The 26,571-nt window shown below is 44.1% G+C and overlaps 1 protein-coding gene across 2 annotated transcripts in view; it reads left to right on the forward strand.

The window, feature by feature from the left end:
* Nucleotides 1-26,571, forward strand: part of LOC110497874 (ankyrin repeat and BTB/POZ domain-containing protein BTBD11-B) — a 103,384-nt gene that overhangs the window by 63,562 nt on the left and 13,251 nt on the right. For both annotated transcript variants that reach the window (XM_036957002.1, XM_036957012.1), the window contains exons 2-5: nt 8,137-8,286; nt 21,698-21,902; nt 23,987-24,139; nt 25,126-25,288. In XM_036957002.1, the coding sequence (XP_036812897.1) occupies nt 8,137-8,286; nt 21,698-21,902; nt 23,987-24,139; nt 25,126-25,288 (671 nt within the window). The remainder of the gene's footprint in view (nt 1-8,136; nt 8,287-21,697; nt 21,903-23,986; nt 24,140-25,125; nt 25,289-26,571) is intronic.

Here is a 26,571-nt window from a genome sequence, read left to right on the forward strand (position 1 = left end):
TTGGACTGACCAATGTAGATATTGGCAAATACTTAAAAGTTTCATATCAAGAAATTACAAATTTGAGAATCATCTGTCTGCTTACACCAGGCATTCCATTGATTTCAAAACTCGGTCAACTTCTTGGTGGACAACAACACTATTGATCACCGTCTCTTCTGATGACAGTGATTTTTAGTCATTAATTTGTCCTTAATTTGTCTGATTAATTTTCAGAGTCAGAGAGAGTCAGCATGGCATGAGCATCCTCCAGAAAGGAGTCCATCACAACTTTTCCCGCTGATCTTTGTTGATAACTTCAAGGCAGCAATTCAACACTTTTTCAGTGCTTCATGATATCTTTAAAAACAAGCCTCGGTAGAAAGAATTTTCCACGCATACTGAGCAGCTCATGTTATAGACGGAAGCATGCTACATGGGAGACCAATCCGATCTCCTCAGCCCGTCCTGCCCATACATTATCTCAGCCAATCATGGCTAGTGGGAAGGTTCCTGTATTTTTCTGTGGCTAAACTGACTAGGCTCTTAATTTAACAATTGTATTGGTATTTACAGATGGCATACAAGTTTGTTATTGAGGCGCAAGAAAGTTCACGTTTCAGAAGCATTTCTGACAAAAAACACATTTTGATATATATATTTTTTTTTATTCAAATGCCTCTCCTGTGAAGTAGTGATGTCCGACATTCTCCTAGCTTCTTGAAATGGGTTGCAAATGCTTTACTGTCTATATGTTGAAAGTGTGTGGGGGACTCAGAGAAACAGAATGGTGCAGTTTGAGGCCATGTGGAGGAGAGTAATGCTGGCGGTGGAGATGGGGGTGTGAGCAGGTGGGTCTTGGCAGGGGTGATGTTGTGGATGTTTGTAAGCGTCTGTATGTTGTTGTTTGTATGTGTATGTTTTGTATTGTTTAAAACTACATAAAAAATCATTAAAAAATGTTATTGTATCTGCTTGCAAACGTGTTCAAAGGATCCACATGGTTCTCTCCGAGAGGAAACCCACACCTCCACTGAAACAAGGTTCAAAGAGGCAGAAAGCGTTGAATGCTTGACAGATGGAATTCATTAGGTTTTGTTGATGTGTGTTTGTGCGTGTGTAGATAATTGCCTTTGCGTGTGTTTGTGTGAGATCTAAATGGAAGTTTATATCTGATATACGTGTTACTGTAAGAGAAAATTACAACATCTTCTCCTTGTACTGGGACGTATAGACTACAGCTATGCATCGTTTGCGGCATAATTATGTCTCTGTCGTATTGTATGTTTGGGTGTGTGCTTTGGGTGTGTGCTTGCATGGATGCATGTGTTGTGCGCATGCATTTGTGTGTGCGTACATGTGTGTGTTCTTGCATGTAAGTATGCGTGTGCTTGTGTGTGCATGTGTATGTACTGTATGTGCGTGTTTACGATATGTGTGTGTCTGATAGCATGTTGACATGCTCTCTCCCCAGACCATGTTCTATATAAGCAATAAGGCCCAAAGGGTTGTGTTATTTGGCCAATATACCACGGTAAGGGCTGTTCTTATGCACAACGCAATGTGGAGTGCCTGGATACAGCCCTTAGCCGTGGTATATTGGCCATATACCACAAGGTGCCTTATTACTATTATAAACTGGTTACCAACATAATTAGAGCAATAAAAATAAATGTGTTGTCATACCCGTGGTATACAGTCTGATATACCACAGCTTTTGGACAATTCAGGGCCTGAACCATCCATACTAATAGAAGCATACATGAGAATGTGTAGGTATTTTCTCCTAGGGTCTGTGTGATCTCACTTTGTCAGAGTGGTTGTAGCTTCCAACTTCCAACACGTCCCTGTGGCTGCTATACAGTACTAACCCATTAAAGACTTGTGGTCGGTGGCCGTCTTAGACCGTACTGTGGTTGCTGGGTATCCCAGACCAAGCCCATACTCAAGCACTTGTACAGTCATCCCAGGCATGTGTACTCCGCCTCTCATCTAACTTGCATACAACTCTAGACATTTTACTCACAGTTGTATTTGTACCACTGAAAATTGGCCTACAAATGTCAATGCATACGAGGAAATAAAGCTGTTATACAATGTACCGTATGTTATATTCTCTCGTCTCTCTCTTACTTTCTGCATCACTGTTTTTCAGGCTAGCTCCATCATGTCTGATTCCTCTCTCTGTATACATATGGCCACCATCTGGTCTGGCAGGGGGATGTCAGAGCCCAGAGTGAGCCAGCTCCAGCTCCCTCAAAAGACTATGTGCAGTATCAGGGTTAACCCCTTACAGGCACACCTGGTATAGTACATGGTGCAGTACACTCTGCAAAGAAAGAAAGGTACAATAGGAAAGACTCTCTCTCTCTCTTTTTCCTTATCTATTTTCTCTATCTTTCTCTCTCCCTTATTCTTGTTTTTACATACAGACATTTCTTTCTCCTCTCTCTCTCTCTCTTCTTATTTGATACAAGTCACACGTCGCTGGTCTAAGTTGTATTATTCATCTCTAAATCCCCTAGAACAGTGAGTACAGTACACAGAGGACAGAGTGACTTAGCAGACAGACGGACTCCTCCATTTCAGTGTCGTCCCTGCTCTGTGAGAAACCCAAGAAAAAACTAGTACCATGGATCTGCAGAGTTTTCTGGGGAAGAACCAGGCTCTAGTGCATCCCTCGAAAATAGATTTAAGTGCAGGGTAAAGCCACATCGAGGTCACAACTCCTACAGTCAAGCCTGGGGAAGTCAGAGAGGCAGGGCCTGCCTCTCCAAGCAGGGCTGGTCCTGCATGCTAGGCATTCATCCCTACAGACAGGGGGTGGCAGAGATAGACAGCCTATAGTAACCCTGCTTTGTTCCCTCTTTTCTCCCTACATAGCTCATTGGTTGTTGTTGTTTTTCCTCTAATAGGCCTATATAGTGGCTCAGATGGATTTGTGTGCTCATGTGTCAACATTTATAAGTAAAGCAGTTATTTGATAATCAATGTTTCAACAGCAAAGTAAACAGTAATAGTTTTTTTTTTTACATTTAAAATAACTGTATCTACTATGTTCTCCCTGTGGCTGTAGAACGGAGTCAGTGTTCCAAACCATTGCTTTTAACGTCCCAGGTCTTTTCTTTGACACTGTCCACTTTAGAACGACCCTATTATTGAGTACTACGCATTCATTATAGAGAGAGAGATCTGAATGGGGGGCTCCTCCTGTATACAACCAATTATTCATCATTCAGTGATGAGTGGCTTGCCTGGAGGATCTCTCTCTCTCTCTCTCTCTCTCTCTCTCTCTCTCTCTCTCTCTCTCTCTCTCTCTCTCTCTCTCTCTCTCTCTCTCTCTCATTCTCTCTCTCCCTCATGCATTTAAACCTCATGACTGAATAGCACTAGCTGTCATTTGGCCCAGGTAGTTAATTAAATATATTCAAAGTCTGAAATGTATTATTCAAAAGACACAATGGCTACTGGATCGCACCACTGCCACCATGTGTCAGAGGGACCTCTGTCATTGCAAAATAACATTTATTCTGTCACATGCATTTTTGATAACAACAACATCAGAAAATAATTTCATAATCTTAATTAATAATCTAATCTCTGGGGGCTGAATATTGCCAGGTTTGAACCACGGCACAGTGACAGGGACATCATCAGGAGAGGAGTCCTGGCTTGCTTTTTTGTCAGACCCACTTAAATTAGCTTACCGGCCCAATAGATCAACAGACGATACAATCGCCATTGCGCTGCACACTGCCCTAACCCACCTGGACAAGAGGATACCTATGTAAGAATGCTGTTCATTGACTAGATCAGCCTTCAACACCATAGTACCCTTCAAGCTCATCATCAAGCTTGGGGCCCTGGGTCTGAACCCCGCCCTGTGCAACTGGATCCTGGACTTGTTGACGGGTCGCCCCCAGGTGCCAGGTGGTGAAGGTGGGAAACAACACCTCCGCTTCACTGATCCTCAACACTGGGGCCCCACAAGGGTGTGTACTTAGCCCCCTCCTGTACTCCCTGTTCACCCATGACTGCGTGGCCACGCACACCTCCAATTCAATCATCAAGTTTGCAGACGACACAAACATAGCAGGCCTGATTACCAACAATGACGAGACAGCCTACAGGGAGGAGGTGAGGGCCGTGGCGGAGTGGTGCCAGGAAAATAACCTCTCCCTCAATGTCAACAAAATGAAGGAGCTGATTGTGGACAGTGTGGTGAAGAAGACGCAACAGCGCCCCTTCAACCTCAGGAGGCTGAAGAAATTTGGCTAGGCCCCTAACACCCTCACAAACTTTTACAGATGCACCATTGAGAGCATCCTGTCGGGCTGTATCACAGCTTGGTGCGGCAAACTGCACCGCCCGTAACTACCCAACGCATCACCGGGAGCACATTGCCTGCCCTCCAGGACACCTACAGTACTTGATATAACAGGAAGGCCAAAAAGATCAAGCACAACAACCACCTGAGCCACAGCCTGTTCACCCCGCTACCATCCAGAGGGTGAGGTCAGGACAGGTGCATCAAAGCTGGGACCGAGAGACTGAAAAACAGCTTCTATCTCAAGGCCTTCAGACTGTTAAATAGCCATCACTAGCTGGCTACCACCTGGTTACTCAACCCTGCACCTTAGAGGCTGCTGTTCTATATACATAGACATGGAATCACTGGTCACTTTAATAATGGAACACTAGTCACTTTAATAATGTTTACATACTGCTTCACTCATTTCATATGTATATATTGTATTCTATTCTACTGTATTTTAGTCAATGCCATTCCGATATTGCTCATCCTAATATTTATATATTTCTTCATACCATTATTTTACTTTTAGATTTGTGAATTGTTAGATAATACTGCACTGTTGGAGCTAGGAATACAAGCATTTCACTACACCCGAAATAACATCTGCTAAATATGTGTATGTGACCAATAAAATGTGATTTGATTTGAACTCAAGCAGTTCTTCCCTGAGGGCATTGGCTTCACTGGCTTGCATTAGAACACAGTGAGTCACCTTGCCCCAGCCAAGCCTGTGAGCAGCCTGCACTTCACTGTCAGCTGGTCTTGCACCATCACTGCATGATTCTGCACCCTGCGTCACAGTAAGGTCAAGGACTGGCAAAGTTAAAGCCAAAAGCTAAAGTGCAAACTTGCAAGGTGTTTTTCAAGCACATACTCTCATTCATAAATCAACTAATACATTTTGAGGACATTGGCAAAATTACAGGCTCGAAAACTGTGAGTGAACCCAATTTTTTCTTCAGGGTCTTGATACGGGTCTTTACTTTGGCCAAATTTCATTGTAAACAACTCTCTAGCACCCCTTGGAAATCCTGACTTTTCAGTGATCTTCCGCGTAAACCCTGTCCAGCTCCAACAGAACTGTGTTGGTCTGACTGAAGGATGGCCAAGGGATGGAGAGATGACCGGGGGAGCCAAGAGAGAACAGAAAGGAGTCTTACCGTGCCCCTCATTATCAGCCTCTTCTCTCCATTCTCCTTCTCTTCTTCCCTCCTGTCTCAGGTCACACACAGGACTGGCACCCATGGACTAAGTGGATGTTCAGATCATGGCCTGCATGTTGAGGGCCTCTGTGGCAACTGGCAAGAGGGTACCTCTGCTGCCAGCCAGCCCAGCCTAGCTTATGGGAAATCAAGGTGACACTTGACTCATAGCATCCCCCTCATAGAGTCCTCCTGATGTCACCTTTTCTAGCTTTGACTATGGCATGATGTTCTAAATTTACCTCCAGAAAAATGTTATTACGTTCCCCACAAATATGATGGGGGTTTTGCTAAATCACTGCACATCAAAGGTTGAGGAACACATTTAGCTAGCTGTATAATGGTGTGAAAGTGGTGGCAGGGGAGGGGAGAGATGCCAGGACAGCTCCCCGCTGTTTTAAGTGCTTAAAGCTGGATTTCCTGTAGCGTTGCTCTGTGAGCTGGCAAGATAATAAAGAAGGTGTTTCAGAGAAATCCATATTGTGCCTATGTGCTTGCTGAATATGTGTATGTGACCAAGAAAATGTCATTTGATTTGTTTAAGGTAGCCTGGTCTGTGGTCCCGGATCTGCTGCCTTGCCAACACCTACAGTCATTTTCATGTATTGCACAAACAGATCTGGGACTAGGCTACCTACCTGTAAAAGTCTTCCACCAAGGCATTGGTTGATACTGTCAGTTAGGTTTGGATGGTGCTGTATCAGACATCTGACCCTATCCTACTGAAGCAGATGGTTGGGTCCCATGTCCTTTGTTAGAGGGACATGTGTTTGTACGTGGTCCCCCGTAGTGTACCTAGCTGAGGTGTATAATGGGAGGGGTCATGAACACCGAGCAGTGCGCTGTGGCTCTACACCACATAACACCTGTTATCCCTGCGTCACGGCAACCAGTCACCCCCCACTGGCTCTCCGTCTCCATGGTGACTGACTTTCATTACTGTCAATATTCTGACCATCGTCACCCTGGAGGAGAAAAAAATAGAAAAATATCTTTGGAATCAGAAATTATCTGAGATCTCTATTCTATGTGTAACAAATTAGTCTAGTCATGTGTAATAGGTCAGAGGAGGATTACTAAATTCCCTTGAAGCCACTTTTTTCCTTTGAGACTGATGATTAGTGTAAACTGCAAGGCCAGGCAGCAAGTCAATTAAATTAGCTGCATATTGAGAAGGAAGTGTTCAAACCAAAGCTACTTTCCCTTTTCCCTAGGGAGTATAGGGCCATTGGTTATAGCCATTTTGTAATTTGACACACCGCAGGCGAGAGTCGTGGGAAGCGGTAGCAGCACTGCGCTGCTGTGGAAGAATAGGAAATGGGAAGGAAAGCAATCTGCCTCGTCATCCCCTGAGCAGGAGAGAATGACTAATGTAATTTGTGGCTGCAGCTATGATGAAACTGCCTCCATGATATTAGCTTAGGTAGAACACTCCATCTGAGCCAAACTGAAGAGGGATAGGTACAGCATTCAAATATGAGCACATACCCTCATTTCTGCAGAGCTAAATAGCCATATTTGAAATGAGGAACTAGAATTTAACATGGCCACCTGATGGTTTAAATCTGAATAAAATAACACAATAAGTAGGTGTGGAATCATGTGATAAAGTAAGGTGTCTCACTGCCAAGGGAGATGACAGTCGAATTGAATATACATAATGGATCCACAAAAACAAGAAAGGCTAGATTATTAAACTGTGGACTACAGCTATTTACTTCACAACAAGCATCTCGTATTGAAACATGAGGACGGAGACAGGCAGGTAACAGCAGTCTACCCCCTTCCTAAAACAGACTGGCATAAATACCAGTTGGTAACACTGCTACCTGGCTTGGGTCATACCCAACTCACTTGTATTTAGGAGTTGTATTTACTTGTATTTATCTCTAAAATACATCAAAGTAGCATGGCATTCATAAATTCATCAGCATTTAACCATACAATTCATTAACTCAAAATAAATACAGAGCTCTTACATGTATATAATAGCAGATGTTTGGGCATACATTCAGCAACAGGTAGAGTTTAATCAATGTCAGGAAAACACTGCAAAGGCGGCATTAAGTGGCATCATCACAAATCATATATATATATATTCATTTTTTTCTATAAACAATAATACTCTATGAAACACAGGCAGTCATTGTGGACATTTCTGAAATTGAGGGGATGAAGTATCCTCTCCCTGTTCCAATGCCTCAACTTGTAAACAGCAAACGATTACACCCTAGCTCAGCGACAAAGACTGCCAGGCGTTGTTCCTCACACACAGTGATTGCTTGTGTAGACAGAAACACAATACAGTATACTCTCTGAATGTCCCCTCTACGAAGATGGCTGACAATGAGCTTTAGGGACAAACCATTCACCTGTTGCAGTGCAATACAAACTAACATATCTAATGAACATAAAGATTTCCTGCAATGGAAAAGTCCCTTCTCTGTACTTAAAAAGAACCAACTCATCCTGTATTATAATTATTTTTGACATTTTGTTATCCAGTGAGCATGGGTCCATTGTGAGTCTGACTACTTTACACATTGGTTTGTTCTTAACCACCTGTCTCTTTTCTCTCCTCTTCCTCCCTCTCGACCTCCTTTCTCTCTATCTCCCCCTCTTCCTCTTTCCCTCCTGCAGGTGTGCTCAGCCTACCAGAGAGCCTGACTCTGCATCGGGACCAGCAGCGGTCAGGGAAAAGTGGGGAGGGCCACTCCTACAGTCAGTCGGAGCTGCGCTCCATCGAGCAGTGCCTGCTAGCCACACGGGTGGGCAGCATCTCAGAACTCAGTGAGTATCCTTAGACAGACATACAGTATATATTGTACACTGACACACGTATTGGTTTTTACAATGCCTTTGTACATAGTGTGTGTGTGTGTGTGTGTGTGTGTGTGTGTGTGTGTGTGTGTGTGTGTGTGTGTGTGTGTGTGTGTGTGTGTGTGTGTGTGTGTGTGTGTGTGTGTGTGTGTTAGAGTAAGCCCACTCAGGTCTCATTTTTTACAGCAACAGAGTCATTTCTCCTGAAGCATCCATATGATTTGCCTTCTAAGATGAACATGTACCCCAGAAGTCCAGATAACGAGGTCAATGGCAGAGAATTCCAAATCTATACATTATTCAAACAATTTAAGTAGGCGTTTGAATGGTCAATACATTTCTAGAAATATATTTACATATGCTTTAAGGATTAGGACGGCAGCAAGGTATTCTGTTTCACCTACAGCCTTTCAGGGAGTTCAGGGATCACTATGAGACATCTGTCTTCTTTCCCCATGTTGTAATCTGTTGTAAGTGGAACAACTACTGCAACTGTTACACAGATCCTTGCAGCAAACCTGGTAAATTAATATACAGTGCATTCGGAAAGTATTCAGACCCCTTGACTTTTTCCACATTTTGTTACATTACAGCCTTATTCTAAAGTGGATTAAATATTTTTTTCCCCTCGTCAATCTACATACAATGCACCATAATGACAAAGCAAAAGCAGTTTATTTTTTTTGCAAATGTATAAAAAATTCAAACGGAAATATCACATATACATAAGTATTCAGACCCTTTACTCAATACTTTGTTGAAGCACCTTTGGCAATGATTACAGCCTCAATTCTTCTTGGGTATGACGCTATAAGCTTGGCACACCTGTATTTGGGGAGTTTCTCCCATTCTTTTCTGCAGATCCTCTCAAGCTCTGTCTGGTTGGATGGGGAGTGTTGCTGCACAGCTATTTTCAGGTCTCTCCAGAGATGTTCCTTCGGGTTCAAGTCCGGGCTCTGGCTGGGCCACTCAAAGACATTCAGAGACTTGTCCCGAAGCCACTCCTGCATTGTCTTGGCTGTGTGCTTAGAGTCGTTGTTTTCATCAAGGATCTCTCTGTACTTTGCTCAGTTTTTCTGACCAGTCTCCCAGTCCCCGCCACTGAAAAACATCCCCACAGCATGATGCTGCCACCACTATGCTTCACCGTAGGTATCGTGCCAGGTTTCCTTCAGACGTGACGCTTGGCATTCAGAAAATCTTGGCTCTCATGGTAGGAGAGTCCTTTAGGTGCCTTTTGGCAAAGTCCAAGCAGGCTGTCATGTGCCTTTTACCGAGGAGTGGCTTCCGTCTGGCCACTCTACCATAAAGGCCTGATTGGTGGAGTGCTGGAGAGATGGTTGACCTTCTGGAAGGTTCTCCCCTCTCCACAGAGAAACTCTGGAGCTCTGTCAGACTGACCATCGGGTTCTTGGTCAACTCCCTGACCAAGGCCCTTCTCCCCCGATTTCTCAGTTTGGCTGGGCGGCCAGCTCTAGGAAGAGTCTTGGTGGTTCCAAACTCCTTCCATTTAAGAATGGTAGGAGGCCACTGTGTTCTTGGAGACCTTCAATGCTGCAGAATTGTTTTGGTACTCTTCCCCAGATCTGTGCCTCGACACAATTCTGTCTCGGGGCTCTAAGGACAATTCCTTCGACCTCATGGCTTGGTTTTTGTTCTGACATGCACTGTCAACTGTGGGACCTTATATAGACAGTTCCAAATCATGTCCAATCAATTGAATTTACCACAGGTGGACTCCAATCAAGTTGTAGAAACATCTCAAGGATGATTAATGGAAACAGGATGAACCTGAGCTCAATTTTGAGTCTGAATAGTTATGTAAATAAGGTATTTCTGTTTTTTATTCATAACACATTTGCAAAAATGTCTGAAAACCTGTTTTTGCTTTGTCATTAAGGGGTATTGTGTGTAGACGGATGAGTTTTTATTTTATTTGATTCATTTTAGCATAAGACTGTGACGTAACAAAATGTGGAAAAGGGGAAGGGGTCTAAATACTTTCAGAATGCACTGTACATGTTTATTTTTGTGAAAACCTCTTCCACTTGAGAATATGTTGAGCTCTTGTATAATGCTCTTAGGGCCATACACAGTACTGTATCTCTTCCAATGGCATTTCGATAAACTGTAGTCCGTTAAGGCCATTTTGGGGTGAGTGAGTGGACCCTTCATTTGAAGAGACACACAGTTCAGTCTGGGAGTGTGGTTGAGTTTATGTCCTCAGCTCATTTCAGCTGACTAACCAAGAAACGACCTGTGATGTCCAGAAGTGCTGAAACCTCTAGTCTAGTCAGTGTAGATACACGGAGCAAAGTCATTCTAAGAACACATATAGCAATACAGAAAGGTTTTAATGCTGTCTCTTTCAGATGTGCGGTCTCTAATGCTGTCTCTTTCAGACGTGAGTTCTCTAATGCTGTCTATTTCAGATGTGAGGTCTCTAATGCTGTCTCTTTCAGATGTGAGGTCTCTAATGCTGTCTCTTTCAGACGTGAGGTCTCTAATGCTGTCTATTTCAGACTTGAGGTCTCTAATGCTGTCTATTTCAGATGTGAGGTCTCTCCTGATGTCTCATTCAGACATGAGGTCTCTCATGATGTCTATTTCAGACGTGAGGTCTCTAATGCTGTCTATTTCAGATGTGAGGTCTCTCCTGATGTCTCATTCAGACGTGAGGTCTCTCATGATGTCTCTTTCAGATGTGAGGTCTCTCCTGATGTCTCATTCAGACATGAGGTCTCTCATGATGTCTCTTTCAGACGTGAGGTCTCTAATGCTGTCTTTCAGATGTGAGGTCTCTCATGATGTCTCTTTCAGATGTGAGGTCTCTAATGCTGTCTCTTTCAGACGTGAGGTCTCTAATGCTGTCTCTTTCAGATGTGAGATCTCTCCTGTTGTCCCTCTCAGACGTGAGGTCTTTAATGCTGTCTTTCAGAAGTGAGGTCTCTAATGCTGTCTCTTTCAGATGTGAGGTCTCTAATGCTGTCTCTTTCAGATGTGAGGTCTCTAATGTTGTCTCTTTCAGACTTGAGGTCTCTAATGCTGTATTTCAGTCGTGAGGTCTCTAATGCTGTCTCTTTCAGACGTGAGGTCTCTAATGCTGTCTTTCAGACGTGAGGTCTCTAATGCTGTCTCTTTCAGACGTGAGGTCTCTAATGCTGTCTCTTTCAGACGTGAGGTCTCTAATGCTGTCTTTCAGACGTGAGGTCTCTCATGATGTCTCTTTCAGACGTGAGGTCTCTAATGCTGTCTCTTTCAGACGTGAGGTCTCTAATGCTGTCTTTCAGACGTGAGGTCTCTAATGCTGTCTCTTTCAGACGTGAGGTCTCTCCTGATGTCTCTTTCAGACGTGAAGTCTCTAATGCTGTCTCTTTCAGACGTGAGGTCTCTAATGCTGTCTCATTCAGGCGTGAGGTCTCTAATGCTGTCTATTTCAGACGTGAGGTCTCTAATGCTGTCTTTTTCAGACGTGAGGTCTCTAATGCTGTCTTTCAGACGTGAGGTCTCTCATGATGTCTCTTTCAGACGTGAGGTTTCTAATGCTGTCTCTTTCAGACGTGAAGTCTCTAATGCTGTCTTTCAGACGTGAGGTCTCTAATGCTGTCTCTTTCAGATGTGAGGTCTTTAATGCTGTCTCATTCAGACGTGAGGTCTCTAATGCTGTCTCTTTCAGACATGAGGTCTCTAATGCTGTCTCATTCAGACGTGAAGTCTCTAATGCTGTCTTTCAGACGTGAGGTCTCTAATGCTGTCTCTTTCAGATGTGAGGTCTTTAATGCTGTCTCATTCAGACGTGAAGTCTCTAATGCTGTCTTTCAGACGTGAGGTCTCTAATGCTGTCTCTTTCAGATGTGAGGTCTTTAATGATGTCTCTTTCAGATGTGAGGTCTCTCCTGATGTCTCATTCAGACATGAGGTCTCTCATGATGTCTCTTTCAGACGTGAGGTCTCTAATGCTGTCTTTCAGACATGAGGTCTCTCATGATGTCTCTTTCAGATGTGAGGTCTCTAATGCTGTCTCTTTCAGATGTGAGGTCTCTCCTGATGTCCCTTTCAGACGTGAGGTCTCTAATGCTGTCTCTTTCAGACGTGAGGTCTCTAATACTGTCTCATTCAGACATGAGGTCTCTAATGCTGTCTTTCAGACATGAGGTCTCTAATGCTGTCTCTTTCAGATGTTATGTCGACATTTTGCCAATGTTATTGCATCTGACACGATGAGCAACCCAAAGCACCCTGTGTGTCCAGCGTCAACACTTATCATCAGAATAAACACTGATCCAATTCTAATCTGGATCAAAATGGAGTCCCAGGCATACAGAGCGCGAAGTTACATCATCAGCGCTCTGTACATGGAATATTTATGGGGTCACTCTGGGACTCATTCAACTGTGTTGACACTGCAAATACAGTGACACAGCTGTAGCGGCCAAGGATACCTCTCGATGCCTCTCAAGCTTATTTCCAAAGGTAATATCAACGCAGGAAGTTTATCTTGTAAATAGGCCGGATGACGTGAAAGGATATGTGCAAAGTTCAAAATGCAGAATGAATTATGGAGAAAAGCAGAAACGTCAACAACGGACGAGCTATCAGACTGTCATGGAGGGAAAGGATAAAGACAGATGATAAAAAATCTGGCAAAGTTAAATTTAAAGATTTTTATATTGTAGGTATAGTGTTTTTCCAATGGCGTTTAGATGTCCATTTTAGAGTTATCGATTTTTCTGCTCTGTTAGTTGTGTCATTTATTTTAGGTAAAGTCCCCCCTTATCTCAGCTCGCTGGTCACCATAGCATCACCCACCTGTAGCACACGCTCCAGCAGGTATATCTCTCTGGTCACCCCCAAAACCAATTATTTCTTTCCCTCCAGTTCTCTGCTGCCAATGACTGGAACAAACTACAAAAATCTCTGAAACTGGAAACACTTATCTCCCTCACTAGCTTTAAGCACCAGCTGTCAGAGCAGCTCACAGATTACTGCACCTGTACATAGCCCATCTATAATTTAGCCCAAACAACTACCTCTTTCCCTACTGTATTTATTTTATTTATTTATTTATTTTGCTCCTTTGCACCCCATTATTTTTATTTCTACTTTGCACATTCTTCCACTGCAAATCTACCATTCCAGTGTTTTACTTGCTATATTGTATTTACTTTGCCACCATGGCCTTTTTTTCTGCCTTTATCTCCCTTACAGTGCCTTGCGAAAGTATTCTGCCCCCTTGAACTTTGCGACCTTTTGCCACATTTCAGGCTTCGAACATAAAGATATAAAACTGTATTTTTTTGTGAAGAATCAACAACAAGTGGGACACAATCATGAAGTGGAACGACATTTATTGGATATTGCAAACTTTTTTAACAAATCAAAAACTGAAAAATTGGGCGTGCAAAATTATTCAGCCCCTTTACTTTCAGTGCAGCAAACTCTCTCCAGAAGTTCAGTGAGGATCTCTGAATGATCCAATGTTGACCTAAATGACTAATGATGATAAATACAATCCACCTGTGTGTAATCAAGTCTCCGTATAAATGCACCTGCACTGTGATAGTCTCAGAGGTCCGTTAAAAGCGCAGAGAGCATCATGAAGAACAAGGAACACACCAGGCAGGTCCGAGATACTGTTGTGAAGAAGTTTAAAGCCAGATTTGGATACAAAAAGATTTCCCAAGCTTTAAACATCCCAAGGAGCACTGTGCAAGCGATAATATTGAAATGGAAGGAGTATCAGACCACTGCAAATCTACCAAGACCTGGCCGTCCCTCTAAACTTTCAGCTCATACAAGGAGAAGACTGATCAGAGATGCAGCCAAGAGGCCCATGATCACTCTGGATGAACTGCAGAGATCTACAGCTGAGGTGGGAGACTCTGTCCATAGGACAACAACCAGTCGTATATTGCACAAATATGGCCTTTATGGAAGAGTGGCAAGAAGAAAGCCATATCCATAAAAAGTGTTGTTTAAAGTTTGCCACAAGCCACCTGGGAGACACACCAAACATGTAGAAGAAGGTGCTCTGGTCAGATGAAACCAAAATTTTACTTTTTGGCAACAATGCAAAAAGTTATGTTTGGCGTAAAAGCAACACAGCTCATCACCCTGAACACACCATCCCCACTGTCAAACATGGTGGTGGCAGCATCATGGTTTGGGCCTGCTTTTCTTCAGCAGGGACAGGGAAGATGGTTAAAATTGATGGGAAGATGGATGGAGCCAAATACAGGACCATTCTGGAAGAGAACCTGATGGAGTCTGCAAAAGACCTGAGACTGGGACGGAGATTTGTCTTCCAACAAGACAATGATCCAAAACATAAAGCAAAATCTACAATGGAATGGTTCAAAAATAAACATATCCAGGTGTTAGAATGGCCAAGTCAAAGTCCAGACCTGAATCCAATCGAGAATCTGTGGAAAGAACTGAAAACTGCTGTTCACAAATGCTCTCCATCCAACCTCACTGAGCTCGAGCTGTTTTGCAAGGAGGAATGGGAAAAAATGTCAGTCTCTCGATGTGCAAAACTGATAGAGACATACCCCAAGCGACTTACAGCTGTAATCGCAGCAAAAGGTGGCTGTAACGGTTTTCTTGGTGTGAAGGAGAGTCGGACCAAAATGCGGCGTGTCTATTGCAATCCATGTTTAATGAATTAACACACTAAACACAAACACTACCAAAACAATAAACTTAACAAAACCCGAAACAGCCTATACTTGTGTATCCTAACACAGAACAATGACATCAGGACACTAAGGACAATCACCCACGACAAACTCAAAGAATATGGCTGCCTAAATATGGTTCCCAATCAGAGACAACGATAAACACCTGCCTCTGATTGAGAACCACTTCAGACAGCCATAGACTTAGCTAGAACACCCCACTAGCTACAATCCCCATACAAACACACCACATACAAAAACCCATGCCACACCCTGGCCTGACCAAATAAATAAAGATAAACACAAAATACTTTGACCAGGGTGTGACAGAACCCCCCCCCTAAGGTGCGGACTCCCGAACGCACCTCAAAACAATAGGGAGGGTCCGGGTGGGCGTCTGTCCATGGTGGCGGCTCCGGCGCGGGACGTGGACCCCACTCAATCAATGTCTTAGTCCCTTCTCCTCGCGTCCCTGGATAGTCCACCCTCGCCGCCGACCATGGCCTAGTAGTCCTCACCCAGAACCCCACTGGACTGAGGAGCAGATCGGGACTGAGGGGCAGCTCGGGACTGAGGCAGCTCGGGACTGAGGGGAAGCTCAGGAGTGAGAGGAAGCTCAGGAGTGAGAGGAAGCTCAGGAGTGAGAGGAAGCTCAGGCAGGTTGACGAATCTACCATATCCTGGCTGACTGGCAGATCCTGGCTGACTGGCAGATCCTGGTCGACTGGCAGATCTGGAAGAGTCTGGTCGACCGGCAGATCTGGAAGAGTCTGGTCGACTGGCAGATCTGGAAGAGTCTGGTCGACTGGCAGATCTGGGAGAGTCTGGTCGACTGGCAGATCTGGAAGAGTCTGGTCGACTGGCAGATCTGGAAGAGTCTGGTCGACTGGCAGATCTGGAAGAGTCTGGTCGACTGGCAGATCTGGCTGCTCCATGCTGACTGGCTGCTCCATGATGACTGGCAGCTCTGGCTGCTCCATGCTAACTGGCTGCTCCATGCTGACTGGCAGCTCTGGCTGCTCCATGCTGACTGGCTGCTCCATGCTGACTGGCAGCTCTGGCTGCTCCATGCTGACTGGCTGCTCCATGCTGACTGGCAGCTCTGGCTGCTCCATGCTGACTGGCTGCTCTGGCTGCTCCATGCTGACTGGCTGCTCCATGCTGACTGGCTGCTCCATGCTGACTGGCGGCCCTGGCTGCTCCATGCTGACTGGCGGCCCTGGCTGCTCCATGCTGACTGGCGGCCCTGGCTGCTCCATGCTAACTGGCGGCCCTGGCTGCTCCATGCTAACTGGCAGCTCTGGCGGCTCCTTGCAGACTGGCAGCTTTGGCGGCATCCTGCAGACAGGCAGCTCTGGCAGCTCCTTGCAGACTGGCAGCTCCTTGCAGACTGGCAGCTCTATGCTAACTGGCAGCTCTATGCTAACTGGCAGCTCTATGCTAACTGGCAGCTCTATGCTAACTGGCAGCTCTATGCTAACTGGCAGCTCTTTGCAAACTGGCAGCTCTTTGCAAACTGGCAGTTCTGAACAGGCGGGAGACTCCGGCAGCGCTGTAGAGAAGGAAGGCTCTAACAGCGCTAAACAGGCGGGAGACTCCGACAGCGCTGGAGAGGCGAGGCGCACTGTAGGCCTGATGCGTGGTGCTGGCACTGGTGGTACTGGGCCGAGGACACGCACAGGAAGCCTGGTGCGGGGAGCTGCTACCGGAGGGCTGGGGTGTGGAGGTGGCACAGGATGGGTTAGACCGTGAAGGCGTACTGGAGATCTTGAGAGCGGTGCTGGCACAGGACGTGCAAGGCTAGGGAGGTGCACAGGAGGCCTGGTACGTGAGACTGGCACCATCTTCACCAGCCGACTAACACGCACCTCAGGACGAGTATGGAGCGCTGACCCAGGTGCCATCAAATCCCCGACACGCTCCGTCGGGCGAATTCCATGTTTAAAACACCAACACAGCAACTCCCTCATTTCTCTCTCCTCCAATTTCCCCATTAACTCCTTCACAGTCTCTGTTTCGCTCACCTCCAACACCGGCTCTGGTTCTGGTCTCCTCCTTGGCTCCTCACGATAAACAGGGAGAGTTGGCTCAGGTCTGGCTCCTGACTCTGCCACACTCTCCCTGAGCCCCCCCCCAAGAAATTTTTGGGGCTGACTATGGGGCCTCCGTCCGCGCCGCCTTGCTTGCTTCGCAAACTCCATTCTCCTATATCCTTCCGCGCACTGCTCCATCGAATCCCAGGCGGGCTCCGGCACTCTCCCTGGGTCGACCGCCCACCTGTCTATCTCCTCCCAAGAAGTATAGTCCATATTGTACTCCACTTTGGGCTGTTCTTGCCTGTTGACACGCTGCTTGGTCCCTTTGTGGTGGGTGATTCTGTAACGGTTTTCTTGGTGTGAAGGAGAGTCGGACCAAAATGCGGCGTGTCTATTGCAATCCATGTTTAATGAATTAACACACTAAACACAAACACTACCAAAACAATAAACTTAACAAAACCCGAAACAGCCTATACTTGTGTATCCTAACACAGAACAATGACATCAGGACACTAAGGACAATCACCCACGACAAACTCAAAGAATATGGCTGCCTAAATATGGTTCCCAATCAGAGACAACGATAAACACCTGCCTCTGATTGAGAACCACTTCAGACAGCCATAGACTTAGCTAGAACACCCCACTAGCTACAATCCCCATACAAACACACCACATACAAAAACCCATGCCACACCCTGGCCTGACCAAATAAATAAAGATAAACACAAAATACTTTGACCAGGGTGTGACAGTGGCGCTACAAAGTATTAACTTAAGGGGGCTGAATAATTTTGCACGCCCAATTTTTCAGTTTTTGATTTGTTAAAAAAGTTTGAAATATCCAATAAATGTCGTTCCACTTCATGATTGTGTCCCACTTGTTGTTGATTCTTCACAAAAAAAGACAGTTTTATATCTTTATGTTTGAAGCCTGAAATATGGCAAAAGGTCGCAAAGTTCAAGGGGCCGAATACTTTCGCAAGGCACTGTATCTCACCTCATTTGCTCACATCGTATATAGACATATTTCTACTGTATTATTGACTGTATGTTTGTTTTACTCCATGTGTAACTCTGTGTCGTTGTATGTGTCGAACTGCTTTGCTTTATCTTGGCCAGGTCACAGTTGTAAATGAGAACTTGTTCTCAACTTGCCTACCTGGTTAAATGAAGGTGAAATAAAAAATAAATTTAAAAAAAAGCCATATTGGCATATTTGAAACGTCAGTCTGACAAAGTCCCCACAAAACGAGCTGTCATCTCTGACATGTTTCAAAAATACCTCAGAGAATCATCATCAGTCAGTCAGAGATTAAATTTGGTCAAATCTTCCTCTGAAGTAGAGAGAAATTGATCATGTAATTATGTACATTTAACAACAATGGCCTCATACTATTCTTGGAAATGTCAATAGCAGACAGCTGAGGATATCATATACTCAGCACAGGCTATTTTCATATGGAAATCTGTAGAAGCAACCACTAGGGGAAAGTACCTCAGGAAATAATGTCAAAATGATGACCTCAGTAATTGCTTTCTACACCACCAGAAAAACAGTTTTATGTTCATATAATGTGGGGGGTCCTTATTGGAGCCCATTGTCTGATGTTTAGGAACGAATGAGGTGGTTAGTTGATTTTGAATCAGAATCAATTTGGATCAGGACTCAAATCTGAACACAGTTCTTATCATCTCCACAGATCTCCCTGTATCACACACATACACACATACACATTTTACATTTATTTATTGATAATAAAAATAGGCAATACATTTTTTAAACAGTTTAACCTGCTATGTTCCTCTGCTTCTGTCAGAGCCTTGGAGAGAAACGTCCTGGACCTACACAGGCCACTCACAATTAAACACTATCATGGCTGATTGGCAGCAAATGAAATAGCTCTGACTTCACCTGCACAATTATGTGTACTACACTACACATTCTCCAACTGCAAAGACCAAATATGATAAGAAGTTGTGTACAAAACATTTCTAATACCGGTTCTACTTTCTGTTTGGTCATGGCTCCTGTGAGATGTACTCAGCTTCTACCCCATTAAACAGTCATTACACATCACGCTCTAATGAACGCTTGGCTGTTATGTTGGCACTGAATAGCTGGTAACTCACTCCTAAGGTGCCAACACTTCTAAATCCCCCTTGTAAATATAAGCGGTGTGATTGTACTCCTGAGAAACAGAACTAGACGAGAACCCAGCTCATTGCAACAGTGAACAGGTTTTAGGAGATTATCTTTTGATAACCGTGTAGATCCTGTAGACAAAGCGGATGGTGCCCTGTTGAACACTTTAAAAATGGCATTATAGTTAAGATGCATACCCAAAGACTAGAGCTATGAAGTCTCCTAATTCCCTGCTCACTGTTGCTGGAAAGAATGAGCTACTTCTTCCTCGCCACCATTATGAGCTATATGGCTAACACAAAGTACTGTCCAGTCCAGTATCCATGGTGACATGACAGCTAGCCGTTTCCTATTCCTGCCTATTATATATCCATCTGTAACATATCGGTGGTTGTTTTCTGTACTTCAGAAGAAACTCATTGTCTTTGTGTAGAGAAAGGCACAGTTCTGTGGCCGAGAGTGTTGCTGTTGGCTTGTTGTGTTTAGTTATCTCACTCCTCAGCCCTACAGCTGTCTGTCTGTCTGTCTGTCTGTCTGTCTGTCTGTCTGTCTGTCTGTCTGTCTGTCTGTCTGTCTGTCTGTCTGTCTGTCTGCCTGCCTGCCTGGCTGTCTGGCTGTCTGGCTGTCTGTCTGGCTGTCTGCCTGTCTGTCTGTCTGCCTGCCTGCCTGCCTGCCTGCCTGCCTGCCACCCAACTCCAGGAAATGTCACAGGCCAACATCAATAAGAGATGAGGATGGATGTTAGACCATCAAGCTGAGCTGCCTGCCTCAGTCCCCCTTCCCCCTCATTCCACTGCTTAATTAGGGCACTATTACACTGTCATCACACTGTATTGTACTCCCTTTGGTACAATTACTGTAGTGGGGGGGTGTAGTGTGTGGGTGTGCTGTGTGTGTGCGGTTGTACTGCTAGCATGTCAAGGCTATAGGGTCTCAATTATACATCTGAATTGCCAGTGTGTGGTGGTTGTTGTTTGTTTTCATCAGCTCCGCTAGCCCACTCGGTTCTTTGCATTGCATCATACTGTTCCATACAATGCTGCACTGTTTCTCTTATCAGTGGAGCACTGACATCTCCCAGGTCTGCTGTCTGAAAGATAGACTGTTGATTTCAAGCATCCAATTCCCCCGTTTTAGTCATGCATTCCACATGTGCCCTTCTCTCATTGTCCATGCAAAAACGAAATCTTGACAACAGACAAGCCACACAATTATGATGCTAAACAAACCATTTGTCTCTTTGAATGACTGTCCCCATAGACTCATCCCTTTATTGGTACGACTGCATGCTGTTGCGTTTCCACTGAATGAGTTTGGTGAGAAATAGATCCCTCTGTTTAGTCTTTAATTTAATGCAATGTGTTGTGATTGTGAAACCGACCCCTACAGTATGTGTGAATGTGAAACCAATGGAACGTGGCATTACACTATAACTCTATTACTTGACTGACAGATTAGCACCATGTCAACCTACATCAGGACGATATATATGTGTGTTTATTTGGATCCCCAGATACTCTTCCTGGGGTCCACAAAAAAACACAAAACATGACAAGTAACAAAACACTGATACACTGATAGACAAGGACAGTCACACAAATGTAACATACAACGATATACAAACAATACAACAACAAAAAAATGATGTGTTAGAAGCATAATAATGTTATATAAACAATAAGTGTTTTTCTGTTATATGCACAGTAACAAAAGTGTGCGGACTGATAGGGCCCAGGACTCTCAGAATGTCATGCTATGATAGAGACGCAGAACAATCTGCAGTATTTTTCTAATGTATAGTAATGGTGTCATATCGACAAGATGTCCATTTCTGCTCTATATAGTAGAAATAGGGTGAGTACTGGTACTCGTTGTGTCTATGAGATACCATGAATAGTGCAGCCTTTTGAAAACCCCTCATGTACAGTTTTACTGTGTCTCAGTGGGATTCTAGTTGGGCCCAGCTGTCTCGTTGTCTGGCTTCCAGGTCTGCAAGGCATTCGAAGGCAATATGTCCTGTCCCTTTCAGCTCAGTAAAAATTTTGTGAAAAACTGTTTTTGCCATGCCATTTGAAGCATCTGGAGAATATTCACATTTTATGAGGAAAACCTTTTAAGCAGAGAGTTTGAGTGAAACCGCATGACCTAAAAGTACTGGAGGATTATGCAGAGCATGAGGAAATAGCAAGGAGAGTATTATGTTCCTAAATATTCATATTTCATAAAAAAACAGTTGTGGCTATGCTTTTACTCGACGGAAGCTCCGTCAGAGAGAACCCCTGTCTGTCTGTGTTTATGTCTCTTCACCATGGGGTCTAGACATTCTCTACATTATCTATCTCCCCTGACACCGTGCGTGTGCATGTGTACACGTTTGTGTGCGTGTGTGTACGCACGCATGCGTGTGAAAACAAGAGGACATTCCCTCCATTTCTCTATGACCTTCTTCTTCTCCAGCTCCTGATTTTATTGTGGATGTGTGTGTGTAACCACAACCGTCTTTTCATTGTGTTCTGCAGGTGACCTGGTCTCCCGGGCCATGCACCACCTCCAGCCGCTGCATGTGAAGAACCATAGCAACGGGACGCCCATCCACCAGAAGAGCAGCCCAGTACACTGGGAGCCTGAGGCGCTCTACACTCTCTGCTACTTCATGCACTGTCCCCAGGTGGAATGGGAGAACCCCAACGTAGAACCCTCTAAGGTTACCCTGCAGACAGAGAGGTAACACACACCTCAAATGAGACTGTTATATATATGGTAAATCTCTACATTGACGGTGTAGATAGACAGTTATGATTCACAGCTCAGGAGAATCTCTGTCCTGTACTGAACCTCCACATTCATCCCTTGATCAGATAGGTATTGACATATCATGGTAGTACTTTCATTCTATGGTGAACCAAAGCCATTCTGAAGTACGCCAGACAAACCTGTATTCAGTTTTAACAGTGAACCTCCAAAGTCTCCCCCACATCCCTAAACCAGATGTTTTCCTATTGAGGAATACTATTTCCATTGGTTCAATGGAAATGGAGTCAATTGACAGCTTGTTAAGGTATAGTAAGCCCTAAAAGTCACCTATGTGGGAAAACAGCAGGAAATTACTTTTGAAACAGACTCATATCCACACATGCACAGTCAAAGTTGATGGCTTTGATTCAGTTGGTGTCACTAACATAGTCATTACAGTTCAATACAAGTTAGAGGCTGTATGGAGTCCATGTTTTAGAATGTATGGAGTCCATGTTTTAGAATGTATGGAGTCCATGTTTTAGAATGTATGGAGCCCATGTTTTAGAATGTATGGAGTCCATGTTTTAGAATGTATGGAGTCCATGTTTTAGAATGTATGGAGTCCATGTTTTAGAATGTATGGAGTCCATGTTTTAGAATGTAGGAAGTCCATGTTTTAGTGTGTTCCCCTAAGGGTTGGCAAATTACGGCTCACAACTTTGTACAGATGTGCTAAGTACTCTCGGCCGGCAAACGCAACCAGTGTGTTCGTGCAAACTCGTACCCTGCTGGGAACTGGGAAGCTGACGTCATTGGAACCATTTTGGCCCAGATATACCCTCTGGGTATATCAAATTCAAGAACATACATGTTTTCTTCTTACAGTCCTACGCAATATATTTTTAAGTAATTCTGTGTTTGATGATTTTATGGCAAATAATTATCTATCTACATAGTTTTTCCTTGCCATATCACATGGTGAGGAAAAACTCCTGTACATTATCTCTATACATTATATAACCTCGCCGGCCCAGTATGTCCAAAGGCTATGTGGATACCCCTGCCAGGGGAAGGGGAAGTAGGTGAAAAATCCGAAAGTTGGTTATGAGCAGGCCTCCTCCGGAGTTCCAGACTTTACTGCCCTGTAATGGAGAGCTAACGGCTAATATGTCCCCCAGGTCTTTTTTCCCCAGTCTGCTTCAGCTCTGCGCTCTGCAAAGAAAGGTTCCTAACGAGCAGATTTGTAGAGTGGAATTGGGAAAGTTGTGTGATTCCAATCACGTTTTAAAACTTGGTTAGGTCTATGCCTAATTGTGAGTCTTCAAAGATAATGTAATATTTTGAAAACACCTGTACAAATTACTTCAAAATGCCTCAAGGTCACATGTTTCCCATGTCTTTGAAGAGAGTAATTTGCATTTGTGCAGTGATGAAACCTCGAATCACTAAAGAGCAGGATTCTCCCTCGGGTTAGAATAGCATTGATGAATGACAGATTGATGATGAGTGACATATAGCTATTACAAATAAAGGAGTGAAGCTGGGGTCAAGGACATTCAACACATTGAACCATCCTGTATGAGATATCAAGCAGTGACTTAGAGAGTCACATCAATAATGTTCAATATTAACATTACATATATATTCATATTAATAATAATATGTCTATGACAGACAGGTGAAGATACATATTCATATTTGTAATGTAATTTGAAATGGGAACCAGCTGTTAGGGTCTATGAATAAAGGAGTAGGAGGAATAGCAAACTTCTTTCCAAGACACAGATCTCAAGTCAGTTTTGTGTCCCTCCAACCCGGATCCTCTGAATGGTAATGGTTCGAATTTCTGTAAGCTAAGCTTATCCAAGGTATGTACTGAAACCAGACAACAACCAGACTACCATTCAGCCGATAGCTGATATTGATATTGACTCCGGTGTGTGTGTGTGTGTGTGTGTGTGTGCGTGTGTGTGTGCGTGTGTGCGTGTGTGTGTGTGTGTGTGTGTGTGTGTGTGTGTGTATGTGTGTATGTGTGTGTGTGTGTATGTGTGTGTGTGTGTCTCCCCCTGCAGGCCGTTCCTGGTTCTACCTCCTCTGATGGAGTGGCTCAGGGTGTCGGTGGCCCACGCAGAGCACCGCCGTAGCTTCTCAGTGGACAGTGACGACGTCCGGCAGGCCGCCAGGCTGCTGCTGCCAGGGGTGGACTGTGAACCACGCCAGCTCAAGTACGGCATGGAAACACACACACATACAGGGCACGCAGGCACACACGCAGGCTTGAAACACACACACACAGTGCACGCAGGCACACACGCAGGCTTGAAACACACACACACAGGGCACGCAGGCACACACGCAGGCTTGAAACACACACACACAGGGCACACAGGTACACACGCAGGCTTGAAACACACACACAGAGGGCACGCAGGCACACACGCAGACTTGAAACACACACACACAGGGCACGCAGGCACACACGCAGGCTTGAAACACACACATTCAGTATGGACTCAGAGACACACAGATGCACATACATACATACACACACATTGAGACTTATATTTCCCTCACTAACTTTAAACATCAGCTATCTGAGCAGCTAACCGATCGCTGCAGCTGTACATAGCCCATCTGTAAATAGCCCACCCAATCTAAATACCTCATCCCCATATTGTTTTTATTTACTTTTCTGCTCTTTTGCACATCAGTATTTCTACTTGCACATCATCATCTGCTCATCCATCACTCCAGTGTTAATTTGCTAAATTGTAATTACTCCGCTACTACGGCCTATTTATTGCCTTATCTCCTCACACCATTTGCACACACTGTATATAGACTTTCTTTTTTTTCTATTGTGTTATTGACTGTACGCTTGTTTATTCCATGTAACTCTCTGCTGTTGTTTCTGTTGCACTGCTTTGCTTTATCTTGGCCAGGTCTCAGTTGTAAATGAGAACTTATTCTCAACTGGCCTACCTGGTTAAATAAAGGTGAAATAAATTTTAAAAACACACACACACACACACACACACACACACACACACACACACACAAACTCAGGATAACCTCACACAGTAAGAATTTGTCCTCACATTGACACTAATCAGTTAACATTCAAATCATGTCCATCCAGAGGATTGATAGGAAGCTGAGTGTAACTCTGAATTCAGCTAATTGATTTCCTTTCTTGTGATTTCCCTACCAGGACAGATGACTTCTGTGCATCCAGGAAGTTGGATGCAGCATCCACAGAGGCTAAGTTCCTCCAGGACCTGGGATTCCGTATGCTCAACTGTGGCCGGACCGACCTGGTCAAGCAGGCTGTCAATTTGCTGGGGCCTGACGGCATCAACAGCATGAGTGAACAGGTTAGTTAGACACACGCATATAAATGCACGCACGCACATACACACCCCCACATACACATGAAAAAACTCACATTCTCTCTCTCTCATTCACTCACACACACACACACACACACACACACACACACACACACACACACACACACACACACACACACACACACACACACACACACACACTGGTTGGGGAATCTGTGTATCACACATGATGTGAGGATTTGACTTACATTACTTACAGCAGACATAGCACCAGTCCACAGGGACACCTTGCATGCAGGCAAGCACTGGCAAAGATGCTCACACTCTTACAAGCACGAATGCACCTCTTCGGCCTCATGTACACCTGGATGGATATACACACACATGCCCACAACCACCCACCCACATTCTCAACTCAATTTGACCCGTCACTTTTTTTATTAATTTAAATCATTTGTGGATCGATTGTGGCTTCTATCAGTGTAATTATCTGCATAATTTCCAAACCCTCATATATTTTGGGGTGTATATATAAATATATATATATAATGTGTCTGTAAAATGTAAATAGCATGTATAAGCTGGAAGTAGAAGCTTACTGTATGTGTTGTTGTCCATTAGTTTATTCCAATTAGGTGGTAGAGTTAGGGGGAAATAATAAAGGAAAATATATATCAAAAAAAAAAAAATATATATATATTTTTTTTTAAATAATATATTACATTTAGATTTTTTTTGAATAAGTTCCTCCATTTCTTTTTGTTTTTCCTCCAACTTTCAGTGCCTCTATGGTACAGTTTTTATTGTTATCTTTCTGTATTGTTAGTCCCTCTATTTTCTTGTGAACTAATATGAACTCTTTTGACCTAAATTGTTTTTGTTTTAAATATGAGTATTGAATTGCACGGCCTCTAAATGCATATTTAAAAGTGGCCCATACAATAAGGGAATCTGCTATACCTATGTTTTATTGGAAAAAGTAAGTTATAAATTCTTCTGTCTTGGTTAAAAAAAAGGTTGTCATCCAAAAGGCTTTGATAAAATGTCAGATACCCCCCCTCCCACACACATCTAATGTACCAGCCACATTCATTTTTAATGGAAACCCAGTTTTTAGTTCTAGGCAGTTCTGAGCGGAGGAACCCAACTCATTCCCTTCAGACTGTGTGTCTTTGATGTTTAGACTGACTGAGTAGCCTAGTGGAAACGCTGGCTGTTCCCAGTCACTTAGAGCTACGGAACACTACTCCTCTGAGTTTTCCATGACCCACTCCACATGCTAGTTAATCAAAGTGGCTGGAGGGGAA

Source organism: Oncorhynchus mykiss, chromosome 2 (genome assembly GCF_013265735.2).
Source record: "Oncorhynchus mykiss isolate Arlee chromosome 2, USDA_OmykA_1.1, whole genome shotgun sequence".
In the NCBI taxonomy this organism is placed as follows: domain Eukaryota; kingdom Metazoa; phylum Chordata; class Actinopteri; order Salmoniformes; family Salmonidae; genus Oncorhynchus; species Oncorhynchus mykiss.